Here is a 19515-nt window from a genome sequence, read left to right as displayed (position 1 = left end):
GCTCCTCATCTTTTTTAATAAAGCAAACATCAGGGGCACCTGGGTGGCTCAGTCGTGCGCCCCCCTCGCGCCCCCCTCGCGCCCCCCTCGCGCCCCCCTCGCGCCCCCCTCGCGCCCCCCTCGCGCCCCCCTCCTCGCATTCTTTAAAAATAAGTGAGTAAACTTTAAGAAACAAACAAACAAATATCAGATTATTTTATTCTCCTGATAAAATTATTCACTGGTTTCTTAACAAGAAATAGAATGAAGTGTCAATCCTTAATATGGCATGTAAGGCCCTTCATGCTTGCCTTCATCAATTTTGCCTTTTGCTAGAATTTTTCTCATTCATTCCTTTGCACATTTTCTTTCTTCTCTAACTCAGAATATTCTTGTCATTCACTACATTCTCACTGATGTGTCATTCTTTTGTGAGACCTCTCCTGCCTTTCTTCTGGCAAGGCAGAATATTTCTTTCTCATTTTTTTGTTCCTTTAGTATCCTATGCATACTTCCATTATAGTTTTTTTCTGCATACCTTTTACTTTCCTCATACTCTTCTGTAAGACTGAGCTCCTTAAGGGCTGTGATATATGTGTTAATATTTGAATCTCTAGTCCTAGCATAGTGTTATTTATATACCAGACATTTAAATATTTAAGAAATGAGTAAAATGATTTTTTCCTTAGTCTGTGCTCCAGCTGTAATATTTTTTCTAAGTACATAGCATATGTTACTGAACAAAACATGTATGGTACTAAAAAAATTCTTTTTAATGTACTGCTACATCTGTCCTGTAACAACTTGAAAAATAGAGCATGTGAGAAGAGTGTGGATGTGTTAGTCTTTTTCATATAGAGAAGAGATACTTTAAGAGATACTTTATTTCAGTGATAGCTACTTAGAGCATGTGGGGCAGTGAGGATGCATGGGAACCTGTCCTAACAGCCAAAGAGGAATCCTGGCATGGTGGGGCCTGCGTGCACAGTGAGATATGGCTTTGCCTATAATAGCATGCTAACATTTACACATTTCTGTGACTCAGGCTCTGTGCGTTTGCAGCTCTCTGCTAGTTTTTTCTTGCTGCCACTGTGGGTTAACTCTCATCCTCCTTTTCACTGGCTCATTGTTTCTTCTCACTCTAGCTGCTTTTGTCTCAGGGTTTCTGCTTATTGCCACTTTCCTAAAGTGAACAGTGACTGCCAATAATAATTTTGGGCAGTTCTTGTTCACAACAATGACACTAGTGACAGACCTGATGTGGTTTCTATTGACCTAACACTGTTTCCCTGAATCTAATCAGTTACGGCTAAAGTCACAAGGTCATGTGACCTGAAATTTGGTGAACGTTGTGTAAGGACCTGCCCAAGCTATTTTCCTGAAGGAGTAGGGGTACTACCAGTACCCCGAACACTCTTAAGAGTTCTCTCCTGTGAGTTCATGTTTTACTCGAATGTTAAAATATACGTTAGAACAATACTTCCTCATAGTTAAGTTGGAATTTTTTTTTTTAATTTTTTTTTAACGTTTTATTTTATTTTGGGGACAGAGAGAGACAGAGCATGAACGGGGGAGGGGCAGAGAGAGAGGGAGACACAGAATCGGAAGCAGGCTCCAGGCTCCTAGCCATCAGCCCAGAGCCCGACGCGGGGCTCGAACTCACGGACCGAGAGATCGTGACCTGAGCTGAAGTCGGATGCTTAACCGACTGAGCCACCCAGGCGCCCCTTAAGTTGGAATTTAAATATCACTTTTTAGGATAACTTTCTCATTTTGGACTCAAAATCATGGCATGTTTAGGGAAATTTTTTTTCTTATGAAGGAAAAGACTAACATGTAAGGATGGTAGATTTATGTGTAATTGTAGGCAATGAATTAAAATTTAATTTTTCTATTAAAATCCTTGCTTTTGACTCCAGATCTTAAACCTGTCAGAATCATGCATTTCTTTTTTTCCCCTGTGGTTAATACACTCTTTGGGCAGTAAGTTTTAAGAACCTATTTATGTTTGCCTCTTAGCTAGCTATAAGTGATAAAGAAAATTTCATGTTTATGCAGGATTTTATAATTAATGAAAACTTTAAAGTATTCTGAATCATTTGACTGTTACAATAATTGTGTTTAGAAGTTACATATCTCAGGGTGCATGGGTGGCTCAGTTGGTTAAATGCCCAACTTCTGCTCAGGTCATAATCTCATGGTCGGTGAGTTAGGGGCCTGCGTCGGGCTCTGTGCTGATAGTTCAGAGCCTGGAGCCTGCTTCAGATTCTGTGTCTCCCTTTCTCTCTGTCTGTCCCTTGCTCTCTCTCTGTCTCTCTCTCAAAGATAAATAAACATTAAAAAATTAAAAAAAAAAAGTTGTATATCTGATCATTTTATGGACAAATAAACCGAGGTTCTGAAAGTTACTTGCTGGAGCCAGTGTGCAGCAGTGTTAAGACTGTGAAAGAAGATTTCGTTCTCTAAATTTAGTATTCTTTGCTTTTGATTCTGTAGAATATATAAAAAAAGCTAAATAATCTAGTTCCTGTGTTCCAGAAGCTAGCTGGAGGTAAAAATCAAGAACAAACTCGGCTTTGTAAGTACAGATGAAGTGTAGTGGACTAGGAGTTAGGAGGCCTGCCTGCTAGTCTTCATCACCCAGCCACATGATAGTAAGTGAACTTTAGTGTCTTTTGACCCCTGTTTTATTGAGATATAATTGACATATAACACTGTGTAAGTTTAAAGTGTATAACGTGATGACTTGATAACATGCATATGTTGTGAGATGATTACCACAATAAGCTTGGCTAACCACCTCAGGTGATTACCATTTTTGTTGTGGTGGTAATGGTGGTGCATTTTTTTTATGATGAAAGTTTAGAGTGGATCTGTACATTCTCTTCCAGCTCTAAAATACAGAACTCTTTCATAATGCTTTTATTTTTTATTTTATTTCTTTTAATCTAGATTTTTTTTTTTAATGTTTATATTTTGAGAGAGAGACAGAGTGTGAGCAGGGGAAGGGCAGAGAGAGAGGGAGACACAGAATCTGAAGCAGGCTCTAGGCTCTGAGCTGTCAGCACGGAGCCGGATGCAGGCTTCAAACCCACGAACCGTGAGATCATGACCTGAGCCAAAGTTGGATGCTTAACCGACTGAGCTGCCCAGGCACCCTGAATGTTTTTATTTTTTATGGTTACAGAAGCATGAGAGGTCAGGATTTTTGTGTTTGAGATAAACACTTTAGGGGTGCCTGGGTGGCTCATTCGGTTAAGTGCTGACTTGGGCTCAAGTCATGATCTGAACAGTTCGTGAGTTCGAGCCCTGCGTCGGCTCTGTGCAGACAGCTCAGAGCCTGGAGCCTGCTTCTGATCCTGTGTCTCCTCTCTCTCTCTGCCCCTCCTCCACTCGCCCTCTGTCTCTCTCAAAAATAAACATAAAAAATTAAAAAAAATAAGATAAACACTTTATTTTTATTATTAAATATTAGCCCTAATTTTCTTCACCCTTACTGTAAAAAATACTATACAAGAGGGACAACTAAGTTGAATACCTTTGGCCAAAATATTACAAAGGAAGAAAGGAAGGGAAAGTAAAGAAAAATACGCTATGTACATTTTGGTATCTTTATTTCCAGTATTTAATTTTTCTGGGATTAACTGATATGCAGGCTTACCTTAGGAAGGAAATTCATCTTAGAAATTTGTTGTCTTTAGAACTATTTTGAAGTCTGGGGTGCCTGGGTGGCTCAGTTGAGCATATGACTCTTAAATTTGGCTCTGGTCATGATCCCAGGGTCATAGGATTGGGCCCAGGTTAGGCTCTGCACTGGACATGGAGCCTGCTTGGGATTCTCCCTCCCTCCCTCTCTCTCTCTCTCTCTCTGTCTCCCCCTCCCATCTTTCTCCCCCCTTCCCCTACCTTGTGCACTCTCTCTCTAAAATAAAAAATAAATAAATAAAAACTATTTTGAAATGTAAGCCCTCTTTGGAAGCTTATTATGTTTTAACCATTTTCTGTTCACTTTGGTCATTTCTGTTTTGAACATTGGGGAAACTTTAATGTTCCTGTTTAATCTTTTTATTCCTTGAGCTCCTAATTCATTTAAATGCATGTGGTATAAGAAAGCAACAAAGAAAGAGCTACAAAGTTGTTTCTGCCTTGAACATAAAATCACTATGATTGTTCTGTCAATTAGGAGAAAGTACTTTTACTTACATTTAATTCCCTTTGCTTTTTATCCCCATTTCACTCTTTACAGAAGCCTTTTCCTTCTCCAAACAGAGCCTTCTGACTTCATCTGTATACATGAATACATGAGTTGAATTTAATTATCACCCCAAGAATCATCCATCTTAGCTCATTTTAGTAACATTGTTAGCTTATGAACTGCTTCAGAGTTTTTCAGAAAGAAATTTTGAAGAGCTTATTATCTCTTACATAGAGTATTTAAATTTTAAAAATTTTAAAATTATATAAGAAAATGAGTTTTTTTAACTTTCAGTATGACAGCTTTGTTGAGATATAATTCACATACCTATTATATAACATTTTTATCTTTTCAATTTATTTTTTAACTTTTTATCGTTTTACTTTTTAATTTTTTAAGTCATACACATATATTAGCTTTTCACTGGAACGTTTTTAATTAAAATTTTTAACTTTGAAATTATATAAGTAAGAAAGCTTAAGAAAATGTTCAAACTAAGAAGGAAGAAATCATCTGACAAACATTTTCTCTGTGTGCTTATGTTTTATCGGTACATGGTTTTCATATACTTCAGTAGGGTCCTGTTAAAAATTTGATCTACTTGTATAGATGATGACTTGTTTAACTGGCTGTGTAATTATCTGCCAAAAAAGTGAATATGCCAGGAAGGAAGGAAGAGGGAAGATAACAGCAACATAAAATGCCAGTGTCCCCAAATACTGTAAAAACAGCAGCTACTAGAGCAAAACTAAAAAACGTGTGCTGGGGGAGTGTTTTTGTGTTAGTTCTAGATCTAGCCTCCAGGGGGCGCAGCAGCTTCTGTTTCTGCTTGGGGAAAGCCAGTAAGACATCCCACTACAGGAGACCACTGTGCTGAGAGGCAGCTGGAGGCAAACATGCAGAGACGATAGGTACAGAAGCCTAAGACGTCAGACATTTGAGTGAAGCCTTCTAGTACTCTCCAAACCAGCCTCATTGCTAGCTGGGTGCAGCGACTGAGTAATCCCAGCTGATCCCACATGCAGCATTTGAACCCTGCCTAAATTCCTGACCCACAGAATTGTGAGACATAAGAAATCATTTTAAACCACTAAGTTTTGAACTGGTTTTTGGTGCAGTGATAGGTAATTGGTAGACCTGCCAAACTGATTTTCAAGTATAGAGATAGCCATCCACATACGAATGCAGGGAAGATTGTTCCTCTCTTTCCTTAGGAATCTGATAGTGTGTTTGAGACAATCAGAATGACTAGAGAAGTACCAACGTAAGACAGGTGATGAGCATAGGAGCTAATATTAAATGAAGGCTATTGATGGGAGTATAGTATGTCATGGCTGTATGTTTTGATAAATAAAAATTGTAAGAAAAAATGTAGGGAGCACATGTGCAAAACAGGTTTTAAGAACTGTCTTCAGCTGTCATATTTGTGTCGTTGGTTGTGTATTGAGATAATGTTTTCTGTATGTTGTGCAGCAAAGCAAATGGATAATGTTAAATTATTCTAATTCTGTTATGTCTTACATCTTTGAGAGCTAGAAGTATCCGTGTGGAAGAAATAATGTACAGATGTAAGAAGATTAAGCAAATGCCCTGTGCTCCTGATTTAAAAAAAAATTTTTTTTTACTGTTTATTTTTTTGAGAGAGCACGAGCAGGGGAGGGGCAGAGAGAGAGGGAGACACAGAATCTGAAGCAGGCTCCAGGTTCTGAGCTGTCAGCACAGAGCCTGATGCAGTGCTCAAACCCACAAACTGAGATCATGACCTGAGCCGAAGTCAGACGTTTAACTGACTGAACCACCCAGGTGCCCCATTAATTGGAATTATCAGTGTAAATTCATGAGGGATTTTAATTTTATTTTTATATATACATTACGTATGTACATATTTTTGTACATAGATACGTATAATATTGATCTGAGAATGTTTTATGTATATTATGGAATAAAGCAATGAATATGTGATATTTTGATTGTGACATTTCCTATCTATGTCTGCTGAAAAGTCACAGAAATTAGCAAGTTTAGTTTCCAGAATGTGTTCTTGAAAAGCTGTTGACCTCTAAAGGAAACCAGGGCTTCCTTGATAAATCTTTGATTCCAGGTGGGGTTGAAATACATAAAATGATGCTGGAATATTTTTGTACTGTATATCAAAGAAGCTATCAACCAGGGCTCCTGGGTGGCTCAGTCGGTAAGCGTCCGACTTCAGCTCAGGTCATGATCTTATGGTTCGTGAGTTCGAGCCCCACATCAGGCTCTGTGCTGACAGCTCAGAGCCTGGAGCCTGCTTCAGATTCTGTCTCCCTGTCTCTCTGCTCCTCCCCCACTCACACTCTGTCTCCCTCTCAAAAATAAATAAACATTAAAAAAATTTTTTTAAAAAGCTATCAACCACTGCTAACATGAATCATAACAAAAGGATTTTGCAAAGCCTCTGGGGTGACCAACTATACTAGTTTTAGCACAGAAAATCCAGGGTTCTGGGAAACTTCTGTCTCAGGCAAATTGGTACAATTGGTCAGCCTGAGAGGCTCGCAGTGGCCACAGAGGGACAAAGCGAGCCTCTGCAAGGATAAAAGCTACAGTGGATTGGTATCCTTTATTATGGTTAAATCTCTGTGTTCGTATTGATAGCTGAAACAAACAAACACCTCACTAATTGTTCATCTTTGGTGGGTATAAGGAAAGTAATCTTTTTTTTTTAAACAATTGATAATCAATTTATTAAAAAGTTGATTTAAGCATCTGCAATAGTGACTTCAGCCTCAACTCCTGGCTCAATACTGATGGAAGTAATCTGTTTAACAATCTCAGAAGGACTGTGCAAATCAATGACTTGCCTCATTATTTCAATGATCGTCATCTGAAAATGATCCCAAATCTTAGAATCTTTACCACAGGGAGTTTTTCTTGCAGTGATTTTGAGTCTTGGTAGGTATCCAAACTATCCTTTCACTTTGAGATTCTTTTCCTTTGTGCCTCTGACGAAGTCAGCACATAACTTCTCCAAAGATTGCACATTGTGCCTGGTTAGCAGGCTCCAGGCTCCAAGCTGTCAGCATGGAGCCTGATGAGGGGCTCGAACTCACAAACTGCAAGATCATGACCTGAGCTGAAGTCTGACTCTCAACTGACTGAGCCACTCAGGTACCCCTAGTGTAATTCTAATTGGGCAAATTGCCACCTCTGGTTCCCCGGGCGTCTTCCTGGTGTCTTTAAAAGTCATGGCTGTGGCATGGCTTCCTGACCTACTTGTTCCTTGGCGAGAATGAACAGCAGTGAGGCAGGAGCAGGAGTGGGGCCTCCAGAGCTCCCCTGGAGTTGTGACCCTGTCCTCCTCAAAGAGCAGGGAAGCCGTCTAATTTTGAAAACTGATAAAGCACGAGAAAGAATCAAGTATCTATGTTTATTTTTTTTGAATGAACAGTACCACCAGGTAAACAAATAGTAGGTGGGATAAAGTTAGAAATTTTATATGCTAATAAATAAAGGCAAAATGATGGTTTTGGAATAATCTCTATGTTTTAATGGATTTTCACATTGAATATCACTGCTAACAACACAGAGAAAAATCATACACGTGTTGCACATGCACCACTACATAAGGGATGAGTTTGCCTAAGATGTTACAGTTGAGTTTGATGAAGCTGCCTACATCCAACTACTGATGTATGGGAAATATGGAAGACAGAAGAACGTGTTAAACTGCACTGTGGGAATGCTCTCAACAAAACCCAGTCTGTGGGAAAATGTATAGGACAGATGATTGAATATATTTAGCAGATTGCAAAGAAAAAAATAAGATGGTGAGGGAACCTATATAGATTTTAAAAAAGGGCAAGTTTAAACTATAGCATATAAGCTAGTGTATAGATAAATATACTTCAGTAATAAAAGCACAAAGAAAAGCAAGGAAGTGATTATCCCAAAAGCCAGACTAGTGATTTCTGTTGGCTGAGATGGGAGAGTAGAGGGCAATGGATCGAAGGCATGATTGGGATAGGGTACCTAGAGGGCTTCTGTAGTCATTTCCATGGTCCTGTCTTCTGTTCTGCATGGTGGTTCCAGGTTCATTTAGCTGTAATTTCTGTGTATGGTTTTCTGTGTTTGTAATATCTGTATTTATTTTAAGCACTATTTTATAGAGCATTTGCAGGTTCACAGCAAAAGCAAGAGGAACAGGGCTCCTGGGTGGCTCATTTGGTTAAGTGTCCGACTCTTGATTTCAGCTCAGGTTGTGATCTCACAGTTGGTGAGATCGAGCCCCGTGTCAGGCTCTGTGCTGACAGCCCGGAACCTGCCTGGTTTCCCTCTCTCACTGCCCCTCCTCTGCTTGGGTACGCTTTCTCACTCTCTCAAATACAGTTAAAAAAAAAAAGTAAGAGGAAGATAGAGGTATCTCCTATATTCCCTGCCCCTAAACATGCATGCCTCCCCCTTAATCACCATCCCCCACCAGAGTGGTACATTTGTTAAAATTGTTGAACCTATAATGACATATCATTATCTCCCAGAGTCCATAATTTACATCTGGGTTCACTCTTTGTGTACATTCAGTGGGTTTGAATAAATGTATAGTGACATATATCCATCATTATAGTGTTTATACAGAGCATTTTCAGTGCCCTAAAAATCTTGTGTACTCTGTGTAGTCAGTCTTCTAAACTTTGGCAGCCACTGATCTTTTTCTTTTCTCCATAGTTTTGTCTTTTACAGAATTTTAGGTAGTTGAAATGATACTAATGCTTATAGCCTTTTTAGATTAGCTTCTTTCACTTAACTGATATGACATTACTCTCTGTCTTTTCATGGCTTGATATCTTAGTTCTTTTTAGTGCTGATAATATGTTGGTATTGTATTTGATTATAAAAGTCCCACATAAAAAATAAGGAAGGGAAATTGTCTGGAGTGGAGGCAACTATATTAGGAAATGCTGACAGTTGATGCCTTATAGATTATCTAAGACTTCTTGACTGAGGATTTTATTAAATGCTGTTGTGAGAAGATTCAACATAATCTGTTAGTAGAGAGCCATTGAAGTTTATTAAAAAGGGGACTGGAGTGCTGAAAACTGTTTCTAAGAAGCTAAATCTAGCAGGATGGATTTCAGTTAAGAGACTGGAAAGCTAGTTGGTAGACCACATTGTGAAGGTGAAGGTGGTAAAGATTTGGATTAGGTGATGCTTATAGGACCAGAGGTAATGTAACTTTTGGGTTATGCAACAGAAGAATGGTCAATAAGAGTTGGTGACAGATTAAGTATGGTTAAAAATAAAAGCATTAGAAATAAGCTCGAAGATTTCATGTGTGAGGGCATATCCTTTATGGGATAGGTACTGGGGGATTCTAGGTGATTAGACTAAAGTAAGATCTGGTATTTCTCCTCATGAAGTATTTGGAATCCCAGAGGAATGATTATTAGGGATACTGCATTCCAGATGGTTCATTTAAAAATGCTCTTCTGGGGCACCTGGGTGGCGCAGTCGGTTAAGCGTCCAACTTCAGCCAGGTCACGATCTCGCGGTCTGTGAGTTCGAGCCCCGCATCAGGCTCTGGGCTGATGGCTCGGAGCCTGGAGCCTGTTTCCGATTCTGTGTCTCCCTCTCTCTCTGCCCCTCCCCCGTTCATGCTCTGTCTCTCTCTGTCCCAAAAAAAATAAATAAAAAACGTTGAAAAAAAAATTAAAAAAAAAATAAAAATGCTCTTCTGACAAGCAAGAAAAAACTGATAAGTGGTTGTTTTTGGTAAGTGCATATTTGGGACATAGAGATAAGAAGGTGACTTTTTAAATTTTCTTTTGCATCTTGAATTATGTGCTTATATTACTTATTCAGAATATAAATAAAATTTAATTAAAAGATAAAGATGCGCAAATCTTCCAGTTTCTAGGGACACATTTTATTTTTTTAATGTTTATCTTTGAGAGAGAAGGTGTGCCTGTATGCATGCACAGAAGTGAGTGCGGGAGGGGCTGAGAGAGATGTGGGCACAGAGGATCCCAAGCAGGCTCTGTGCTGTCAGCACAGAGCCAAACACAGGGCTCGAACTAAGGAAAGGTGAGATCATGACCTGATGTTGGAGGCTTACTGAGCTACCCAGGGGCCCCCAGGGACATTCTTATTTGGCATTCTTTTATCATTATAATTACTTTAGACTAAAGTTACAGAGAAAAGCATTCAGGTAAACAGGTTTAATAATTGGTTGCCTTTGACTTACATGTTTGTAAGCATTATGCTTTTGATTATATGTTTGTGTGTCTTTGTATGTTGTGTGGGTATGTGTGTGGTTCTGGGGTGTGTGTGTTTCATTCAGAAAACAGTGTTTATAGCTGGAGTCTCAGCTGTTTTCCTAGTGCTTTTAATTCTTATTGCCTCCAGTTGAGATTTTCCTCCTTAGATGGGAGATGTTCTTCTCAACCAGCTTGAGGGTCATAAAGATGGTGGTGATCCGGCAGCATCAACTGTCTCTCTTCATTATCGCTACTGATGCTAAAGGTCACTACATATCTACTATTCCATCAGTCTTCCCTCTCCTGTCTCTCCCTCGGGCATTGCTCTGGAGCCAGCTTCTGTAATAGAGTGTCCTGAAATACTTGGATCTTCATTTCATGTCATAGTCTTGGTTATGTAAAGACCCAGCATTAGTCTGGTAATGAAAAAGAAATAGTTAAGTGAATGTATATGTATATGACAGTTTTTTGTTTTGTTTTAATAACTCTCTTTTATAATTTGTTATTAGTGATTTAAAAAAATTAGAAAATTCAAGTAGAGCATATTTATTCTTTAAGATCTGGTGAAATTGGGAAAAGTTATGTTTGTTCCCCTATGGACCTAGAAAAGAGAAACCAGGATGAAAACAATAAGAGGCAGTAGTAGGAAGCTAAGCAGTCCTAGCACAGTGGCTATCAACCTTGGTTGCACATTGGATATTAAAAAAAATACTGAGGGGTGCCTGGGTAGCTCAGTCTGTTAGGTGTCTGACTTTTGATTTAGGCTGGGGTCCTGATCTCATGGTTCTTGGAATGGAGCCCCACGTCCTCGCTGACAGCATGAGCCTGCTTGGATTCTCTCTCTCTGCCCCTTACCCACTCATGCTCACTCACTCTCTCAAAATAAATAAACTTTAAGAAAAATACAGGTGGTGCACCTGGGTGGCTCAGTTGGTTAAGCGTCTGACTTCAGCTCAGGTCATGATCTCACAGTTCGTGAGTTCGAGCCCCGCGTTGGGCTCTGTGCTGACAGCTTGGAGCCTGGAGCCTGCTTCAAATTCTGTGTCTCCCCCTCCCCCCCCCCCCCCCCCCGGTTCTCCCCAGCTCATGGTCTGTCTCTCCTTCTCTCAAAAATAAACATTAAAAAAAAAATTAAAAAAAAAATACAGGTGCTCAGTATGCACCTCTAGAGATTCTGATTTAATTGGCCAGGGCTATGTCCTTGGCTTTGGAATTTTTTGAATTTGAATTTAGTATGAAGACTGAGAACCACTGGCCTGGAGACTAAAACTGCTCAAGGATCCAGAGAAGAGTTCCCGAGTTTTATAGCACCTCATTCCCCATTCTCTTCTTATGGGGTAAATTGGGAGTTTTATTTTAAAATGATGCTTTCTAAACCTTGTGAGTTTTTAGGTTTCTGATGGATAGGAAACAAAAGACATGAATCAATCTTTAGCATATGGAAAGAATGGAGAGATTCACATGATAATAGTAATAAAACTTAATGGATTGACTATACTTACTCAGCATTGTGATATTTGTGCAGGTTGCCTGTGATTTGCTTCGGAGAATAGTTCGCATCCTGTATCTCACTAAGAGACTCCAAGGACAACTGCAAGGGGGAAGCAGAGAGATAACAAAAGCTGCTCAGAGTCTTAATGAACTTGGTAAGTTCTTTTTTGATTAAAAAGTTAGTAGAGTTTTTAAGATTTTTCAGTCACTTGATTTGTTGACTATTGTTATCACCCGTAACAAATATTATTGAACAAATTTATTTAATAATTATCCATATACAACTTTGTCACACTTTTCAAAATGAGTGAGTAAAATCAGTTGATTTCTTAGAAATGCGGCTTAGTTTTTTAATTCTTGTATGGTAAAATTGGCCTTTTTTTTCTTTTTTTTTTTTTTTTGGTATACAGGCATGTGAATTTTAATACATGTATAGATTCATGTAACCGCCAGCACAGTCATGATATAGAATAAATTCCATCACCCCCAAAATTCCCTCATGCTATCCCTTTACAATCACACCTGCCCCCTCTCCCTTTGGCAACCATTGATTAGTTTTCCATCAGTTTAGTTTTCTTTTTAGGAGAATGTTAAATAAATGGGATTATAAAGTATGTGACATTTTAGGGGCACCTGGGTGGCTCAGTCGGTTGGGTGTCCTACTTCGGCTCATGCCATGATCTCATGGTCTGTGAGTTCAAGCCCTGCATCGAGCTCTGTGCTGTCTAGTTGAGAGCCTGGAGCCTACTTCACATTCTGTGTCTCCCTCTGTCTCTGCCCCTCCCCCACTCACTTTCTGTCAAAAAATGAATAAATATTAAAAAAAAATTTAAAAAAACAGTAAAGTATGTGACATTTTGAGGCTAGTGTTTTGTACTTAGCATAATACCCCTGAGATTCATCCAAATTTTTGTATATACCATAGTTTGTAACTTGGTGTTTGTTGGAATATCACTGTGTGGTTGTACCACAGTTGGTTGATTGACAGATTGAAGGAAATTTATGTTGTTTCTAGTTTTTGGTAATGATGAATAAAGCTACTATAAACATTTGTGTACAGGTTTTCATGTGAACTTAATTTTCATTTCTGTAGAATAAATGCTGTTTTTTAGGTGACAGATCCTGTGTTGGCATTATGCCTAGAAAATTTATTGAATTCATTTCTTCATATGCTTATTCTTTTCTCAGGCATTTAGAACAGACTCTTGACATTCAAGGGTTTAACATTCATGGTTTGGACTGTTAACAAGCTGCAAGGTCCATGATGATATAGTTCATAATATTTTAGGCAAATTTTTGAATAGGTACTGAGTATATGTAGAACTCACACCTGCATTTTAATGAGGCTTTGTCATTTTCTTCTTTTCATTGGGCACCCAGTAATTTTTCTGAAGTGGATGTGTTTAGTGATTTTGTACCTTTGTAGGTTCAGAGGTCTTTGATGATATCCAATTCAGATATCAAGAGTCTACTTACTGTTGGTGGTGTGCTTTGAAAATAATATCAGAAAGATAGGCATTACATGTTATTTTTGAAATCTTCTATCTTTGATATTTCAATTGCATAGTCATGTTGTAATGCTTATTCCATATTTTTTACAAAAGAAATATAACATTCTTCATACTTCAACATTTCAATTTTCAATGCCTGAATACATTGTTTAGGCACATCATTAGAAATATAGTTAACTTGTGATTTAATATGCTTGGAATACATTGTTTAAAAAGTTAATGTTTATTAAAATTAAATTTTTTTTTCAAGTTTTTAAATTCCAGTTAACAAGTGTTAAATTAGTTTCGGGTATATGGTACAGTGATTTAACATCCGTATATCACTTGGTGCTCATCATGACAAGTGCTCCTTAATCCCCATCACCTATTACCTCTTCCTGCCTCCCCCACTTCTCCTCTGATAACCATCAGTTTGTTCTCAATAGTTAAGAGTCTATTAAAAAGTTAATTTTTAAGCAATTAGTAACGCTTGGGTATTTTTTTTCCACAGTATGTGCTAAATGTAGGAATGTAAAAATTCTAGTATCAGCTTTTATTTTTGCTTTATCACATTTAATTTTTTTGTTCCAAAAATAATCTGTAGGATAATAGAATCATTAAAAACAGGCACAAATTAGTTCAAGGTTTATTATGTATATTTGTCATCACTGACACTGTTCCATTGTAAAAAATTGCTAGATTTTGATTATGATTATCATTTTTTCTAGAGACAACAGATGCTATAATACAAATGGTGATGGATTCTTTTTAAAAAAATAGACATAAGTATCAATCATAATGTTCTGAGTTGGTTTGATGTAGAGCATAAACCCATTATCCTTCCAATGAGGCATTGGCTTTACCCAAAGTTTTATAAATATTAAATGATGAGCATTTGTTGAGAAAGTATTGTTCGTGGTGGAATTCTCTCAAAATGGGTTGTGTTAATTTAAATTTTTTTTAAAGCTTTGCTGATTATGTACCATTCAGAATTTGCAAAGGCATCATCTTTTCATCATTCTCCACTGTAGCTCAGTCTTGGCCAACCCTGGCATTGATAATAAGGAGAAGCCAAGAGGAAGATAAAGTTTCTACATTTGGAATTAGTATTTTAATGAAAGTAATAACTTGGCAATCAGTATTACAATTACGCATATATACTAAGTGATATTTTATGATTGGAACATCTCTGAAATTATTATTGTCTGTATCAGTATGGTTCTGATTCCCATTAGAAAGAATAAAATGATGAAGAGTAGCAGTGTTTACAGGCCATTGAAATTAACTTAAAACTAATCTCTTAAAAGGTCTTGGGGGTTGAATTGCAGAGACCAGATGAAATTCATTGTCATCTGGAAATTTTTTGTATTTTGAGGGACTAGAGGGAATGTGGAGTGACTGCTAATGGATACAGATTTCTCTTTGTGGTGATGAAAGTGTCCTGGAATTAAACAGTGGTTGTTGCACAACCTCATCAATATGCAGAAAAGCCTCTGAATTGTGGACTTTAAAAGGCTGGATTTTTATGGTTTGTGAATTACGTATCAATTTAAAAAGTATATTCTGGAACCTGGGGACAGTTATACTAGTACCTCTTCTTTTTCTAAATTGAAGTCTAAGTGACATACAATCAACTGCACGCATTGAAAATGTGCAATTTGGTAAGTTTTGACAGGAAACATCACCAGGATCAAGGTAATGAACATAACTATCACTGTCAAAAGTTTCCTCATGCCCCTTGGCAGTTGTTCCTCAGGCATTTATTGAACTTCTTTCTGTCACTATAGATTACTTGGCACTTCAGAGAATTTTATATAAATGAAATCATAGCTTGTGTTTTTGTGGCTTCTTTTAGTGAACTTAACTTTGAGATTTATGTATGTTGTTGTATATATCAATAGCTCATTCCTTTTTATTTCTGAGTAGAATTACATTGTATAGCTATCCCACAGTTGGTTTATCCATTCACCTGGTGATGGGAAATTTGGGTTGTTTCTAGTTTTTGGCTATTAGAAATCACGCTGCCATAAACATTCATATATAGAAATCTTTGTATGGACATATGCTTTCAGTTCTCTTTGATAAATACGTAGGAGCGGAATGGCTAGATCATATGGTAGACGTGTGTTTAACTGTTTAATAAATTTTTCAAAGTAGTTGTAAAATTTTACATTCCTACAAGTAGTGTGTGAAAATTCTGCTTCCTCCACATGCCAACACTTGTTACAGTAAGTCTTGTTATTTTTAGCCATTCTTATTGGTATGTAGTGGTACCTTGTTTTGAGTTTACAAAAAGTTTGCTAGAACTATTAAAGGAGTTTAGCAAGATCTCAGGATACAAGATTATTGTAAAAATTAGTTTTATTTCCATATAATTTACTGTTAACAAGCAATTAGAAATTGAAATTCAAAAAATGGCACTTATAATAGCATCAAAAGTATGAAACACTTAGGTTGAATTTGACAAAAGATTCCTATGACCTATATAGACTGAGAACTAGAAAATGTTGTGAACATTAAAAGAAGACCTAAATTAATAAAGTAACCCTGTCCGTGCAATGAAAGACTTAATACTGTTTATTAAGATGTCTATTTTCCCTAAATTGATCTACATGAATCCAGTATGATTATCATCTGAATTCCAGCAAGCTTTTATTTAGAAATCGACAAGCTGATTTTAAAAATCATATGGAAATGCAAAGGATCCAGATAGACAAAGTTTTTAAAAGACGACAAAGTTGGAGAATAAATCCTACCTGATTTGAATACTTCTTACAAAAATTTATAGTAAACAAGACAAAACAATAGACAAATAGATCAGTGGAACAAAATAGTTGAGCCAGAAATAGACCCAAACTCCTATGAACAACAGAAGAGGTAAATCTTTTCAATAAATGGTGTTGGCACGATTGGATATCTGTATGCAAAACAGTGAACTTGTATTCCTACCTCACTTCATATAAAACAAATTAACTGAAGATGGATCACAGCCCTAAATGTAAAATGTAAAGCTATAGAAAATTTAGAAGGAAACACAAGAGAACATTTTTGTGACTTTGAATTAGAAAATGATTTCTTAGATATATCACTCAAAGCACAATTCACACACACAAAAACTGATAAATTAGATTTTATCAAAATTTACAACTTTTGTTCTTTGAAGGATACTGTTTGAAAAATGGAAAGGCAAGCCATTGACAAGGAGAAGATACATGCAAAATATGTACTTGATCAAGGACTCATGTCCAGAATATATAGCAAACTCTTGAACGATGGTAGGAACACAGACAATGTGATTAAAAAATAGGCAAAAGATTTGTACAGACACTTCACCAAAAAAGATACGTGGATGGCAGCTAGGCGTATAAGGTTCTCAATATCATTAGGCATTAGGGAAATGAAAATTATGTTAGTGTCTTGCTGACAGAGAATAAGCAGAATGATTTTAGTGCAGATATACTTGTAACTTTTCATGCAGACTATTATCTAATGGTTTTAAAAACTACTTAATATAGGTTTCAGGATTAAATTGTATCATATTGAATTATGGCTTCTCTTCAAGAAGAGTCTTTGGACTAGATGCAGATTTAGATGGGCCTTACTACAAATTCGTAACATTTTTTGGAACATGAGTGAAATAAGATACTTAAAAGCATATTTTTGATACTGTTACCAACTTTTTTAAAATTGTTGTTAGCCCATCAAAGCAGGGTCTCTACATAATTCATAAGCTTGATATCTTTTCAGAATTTAAAAAAAGTGTTTATTTTGAGAGAGTGAGCTAGCAGGGGAGAGACAGAGAGGGAGAGAGAGAATCCCAAGCAGGCTCTGCACTGCCAGCACAGAGCCTGATGTGGAGCTTGATCCCATGATCTTGAGATCACGACCTGAGCTGAAGTCGTAGGCCTAACTGACTGAGCCACCCAAGCAGCCCTTTTCAGAATTTTTTGAGCAGTTTGGGAAGCTATGATTGTGAGGCAGAGGAAGGCCCCTTTTTAAAAATTAGTGTTTGAAATCACTTACGTTTAGAACTATTGAAAAGGTTCTTGTAATATCAGTACAGTGAGACAGGTTGAATAACAGGTTTCCTTATTCTGTGGAATGCATTTGTACTTTTTCAATGTTGAATTGAAGCTATAGTGGTGAAACCGGAAAGTGCTCAACATTAGCACTTTCTAGTTTCTCCTTGGGAATATTAATGAGGTCGTCTACCCATGATATAGACATCTTGACCTATCAATTATAAGGTCATTGGTGAGGAATCTAGTGTACTCTTCCCTTTAGTGTTATCAAATGTTAAAATTCTGCTGGATACTATTGAATTAGAATATTTTTTTTTTTTTTTTTTTTAAATTTTTTTTCAACGTTTTTTATTTATTTTTGGGACAGAGAGAGACAGAGCATGAACGGGGGAGGGGCAGAGAGAGAGGGAGACACAGAATCGGAAACAGGCTCCAGGCTCCGAGCCATCAGCCCAGAGCCCGACGCGGGGCTCGAACTCACGGACCGCGAGATCGTGACCTGGCTGAAGTCGGACGCTTAGCCGACTGCGCCACCCAGGCGCCCCATTGAATTAGAATATTTAAATGTAGAGAGAACATGGAAGATGTAATCTATATTATTTTGAATTTAGGTAAATGGTTCTTTTCTTGTATACTAGTTTACTTGGACTTGTTGAGAAAGTTTGAACCTACTTCCTCTCTACTTGTGTTTTCATTTTGATTCCTTACATTTTATTTCTCCTTATTTGTATTCGATCCTTGCTTTTGAAAGTTAAAAAAAAAATGAATCTCTTTATTATCTTAAGATTTACTGCACGTTTTTGAGAGTCATGACTACCAAGAGCCAATATTTACTTTGTGAAGTTACCACCATTCAGGGTTTATTTCTTTCTCACTTTTTCTGGCTTAGAAACTTTATTATGCCAACAGTGAGAGTTGAATTAATGATTGTTATGGATATATTATTGTCTGACTTGTTTTAAAGAAGGTATTAATTTGACTTACAAAAATACATAAGAAGAACAAACAACAGATCAGAAACAATAAAAAGGGATGGTCCTTAGGGGTTCCTATAATAGCCCAGTTTTTGTGAGTCTTCGTTTGAGGCAGAGACGATTCATGATTTCTCCTGCTCCTCCTCCCATCGATAGGCATTCTTTTCACAGCTTTTGGGAAGAAATGGAACATGGGATTCATACACGGGTAGGGGTGATTGGAGCTCTCACAAACTGTAAAGAAAACTTGTCTTTTTTTTTTTTTTTTTTTTTTAAATTTTTTTTAAATTTTTTTTCAACATTTATTTATTTTTGGGACAGAGAGAGACAGAGCATGAACGGGGGAGGGGCAGAGAGAGAGGGAGACACAGAATCGGAAACAGGCTCCAGGCTCTGAGCCATCAGCCCAGAGCCTGACGCGGGGCTCGAACTCACGGACCGCGAGATCGTGACCTGGCTGAAGTCGGACGCTCAACCGACTGCGCCACCCAGGCGCCCGAAAACTTGTCTTTTTAAAATGTTCTTGATTCTGCAAATCCCAATTAAAACTCATCTTTCCCTTCAAAGTAACCAAGTTCACAATACACTGGTTTATAATCCAGAACACTCTTCATTAATTAACAATGAGATATGTGCTATTCTTTGGGCTGAACACATATAATTTTCTCCCTGGACAGATTAAATGGAAAAATAAATTTGTAATCACAAACTTGTTGGTAGAATTGGAGTTAGGTCAAGGGAAGCTGGTTGTATGGTTAAGATATTAAGATAATAATCACAAAGTGTGATAAGCCTGATGCTTATTACGTCTTCACATTAATAATGTGCTTTACCTGGAGTGCTGAATAAGTCTTGGGTCATGGGGAACCCTCTGTTTGGTCACTGCCAATCTCTTGACTCTTGTTTTTATTTCTTCTTTTATGCTTCATGTTGTTGACTTTCCCTATTTATTTTATACAGTTTTATCCAAGTAGGACACCATAAAATTGATTAGGTTTTTGTTTCCAATTAAAACTCTGTCTCAGTGCTGAGTACAGTTATATTCCAGATAAGAATTGGGAGTTTGAGTGTTGCCTAAAACTCAGTCATGCATTTGGTCTCTTGAGTTTTAGAATGATTTTGTACTAATCCCAC

General features: G+C 37.4%; 1 protein-coding gene and 1 pseudogene across 4 annotated transcripts in view; one reads left to right on the top strand and one right to left on the bottom strand.

Annotated features, from left to right (window-relative positions):
- The window catches only part of COG5 (component of oligomeric golgi complex 5), a 341375-nt gene that overhangs the window by 25950 nt on the left and 295910 nt on the right, over positions 1–19515 (top strand). For all 4 annotated transcript variants that reach the window (XM_086696940.1, XM_086696941.1, XM_086696939.1 and 1 more), the window contains exon 6: positions 11930–12050. In XM_086696940.1, the coding sequence (XP_086553066.1) occupies positions 11930–12050 (121 nt within the window). The remainder of the gene's footprint in view (positions 1–11929; positions 12051–19515) is intronic.
- On the bottom strand, positions 6882–7469 carry LOC112866554 (small ribosomal subunit protein uS10-like; annotated as a pseudogene).

Source organism: Puma concolor, chromosome A2 (genome assembly GCF_028749965.1).
Source record: "Puma concolor isolate L17-30 chromosome A2, mPumCon1.1.hap2, whole genome shotgun sequence".
Taxonomy (NCBI): domain Eukaryota; kingdom Metazoa; phylum Chordata; class Mammalia; order Carnivora; family Felidae; genus Puma; species Puma concolor.
This window is presented reverse-complemented; position numbering and strand designations above follow the sequence as displayed.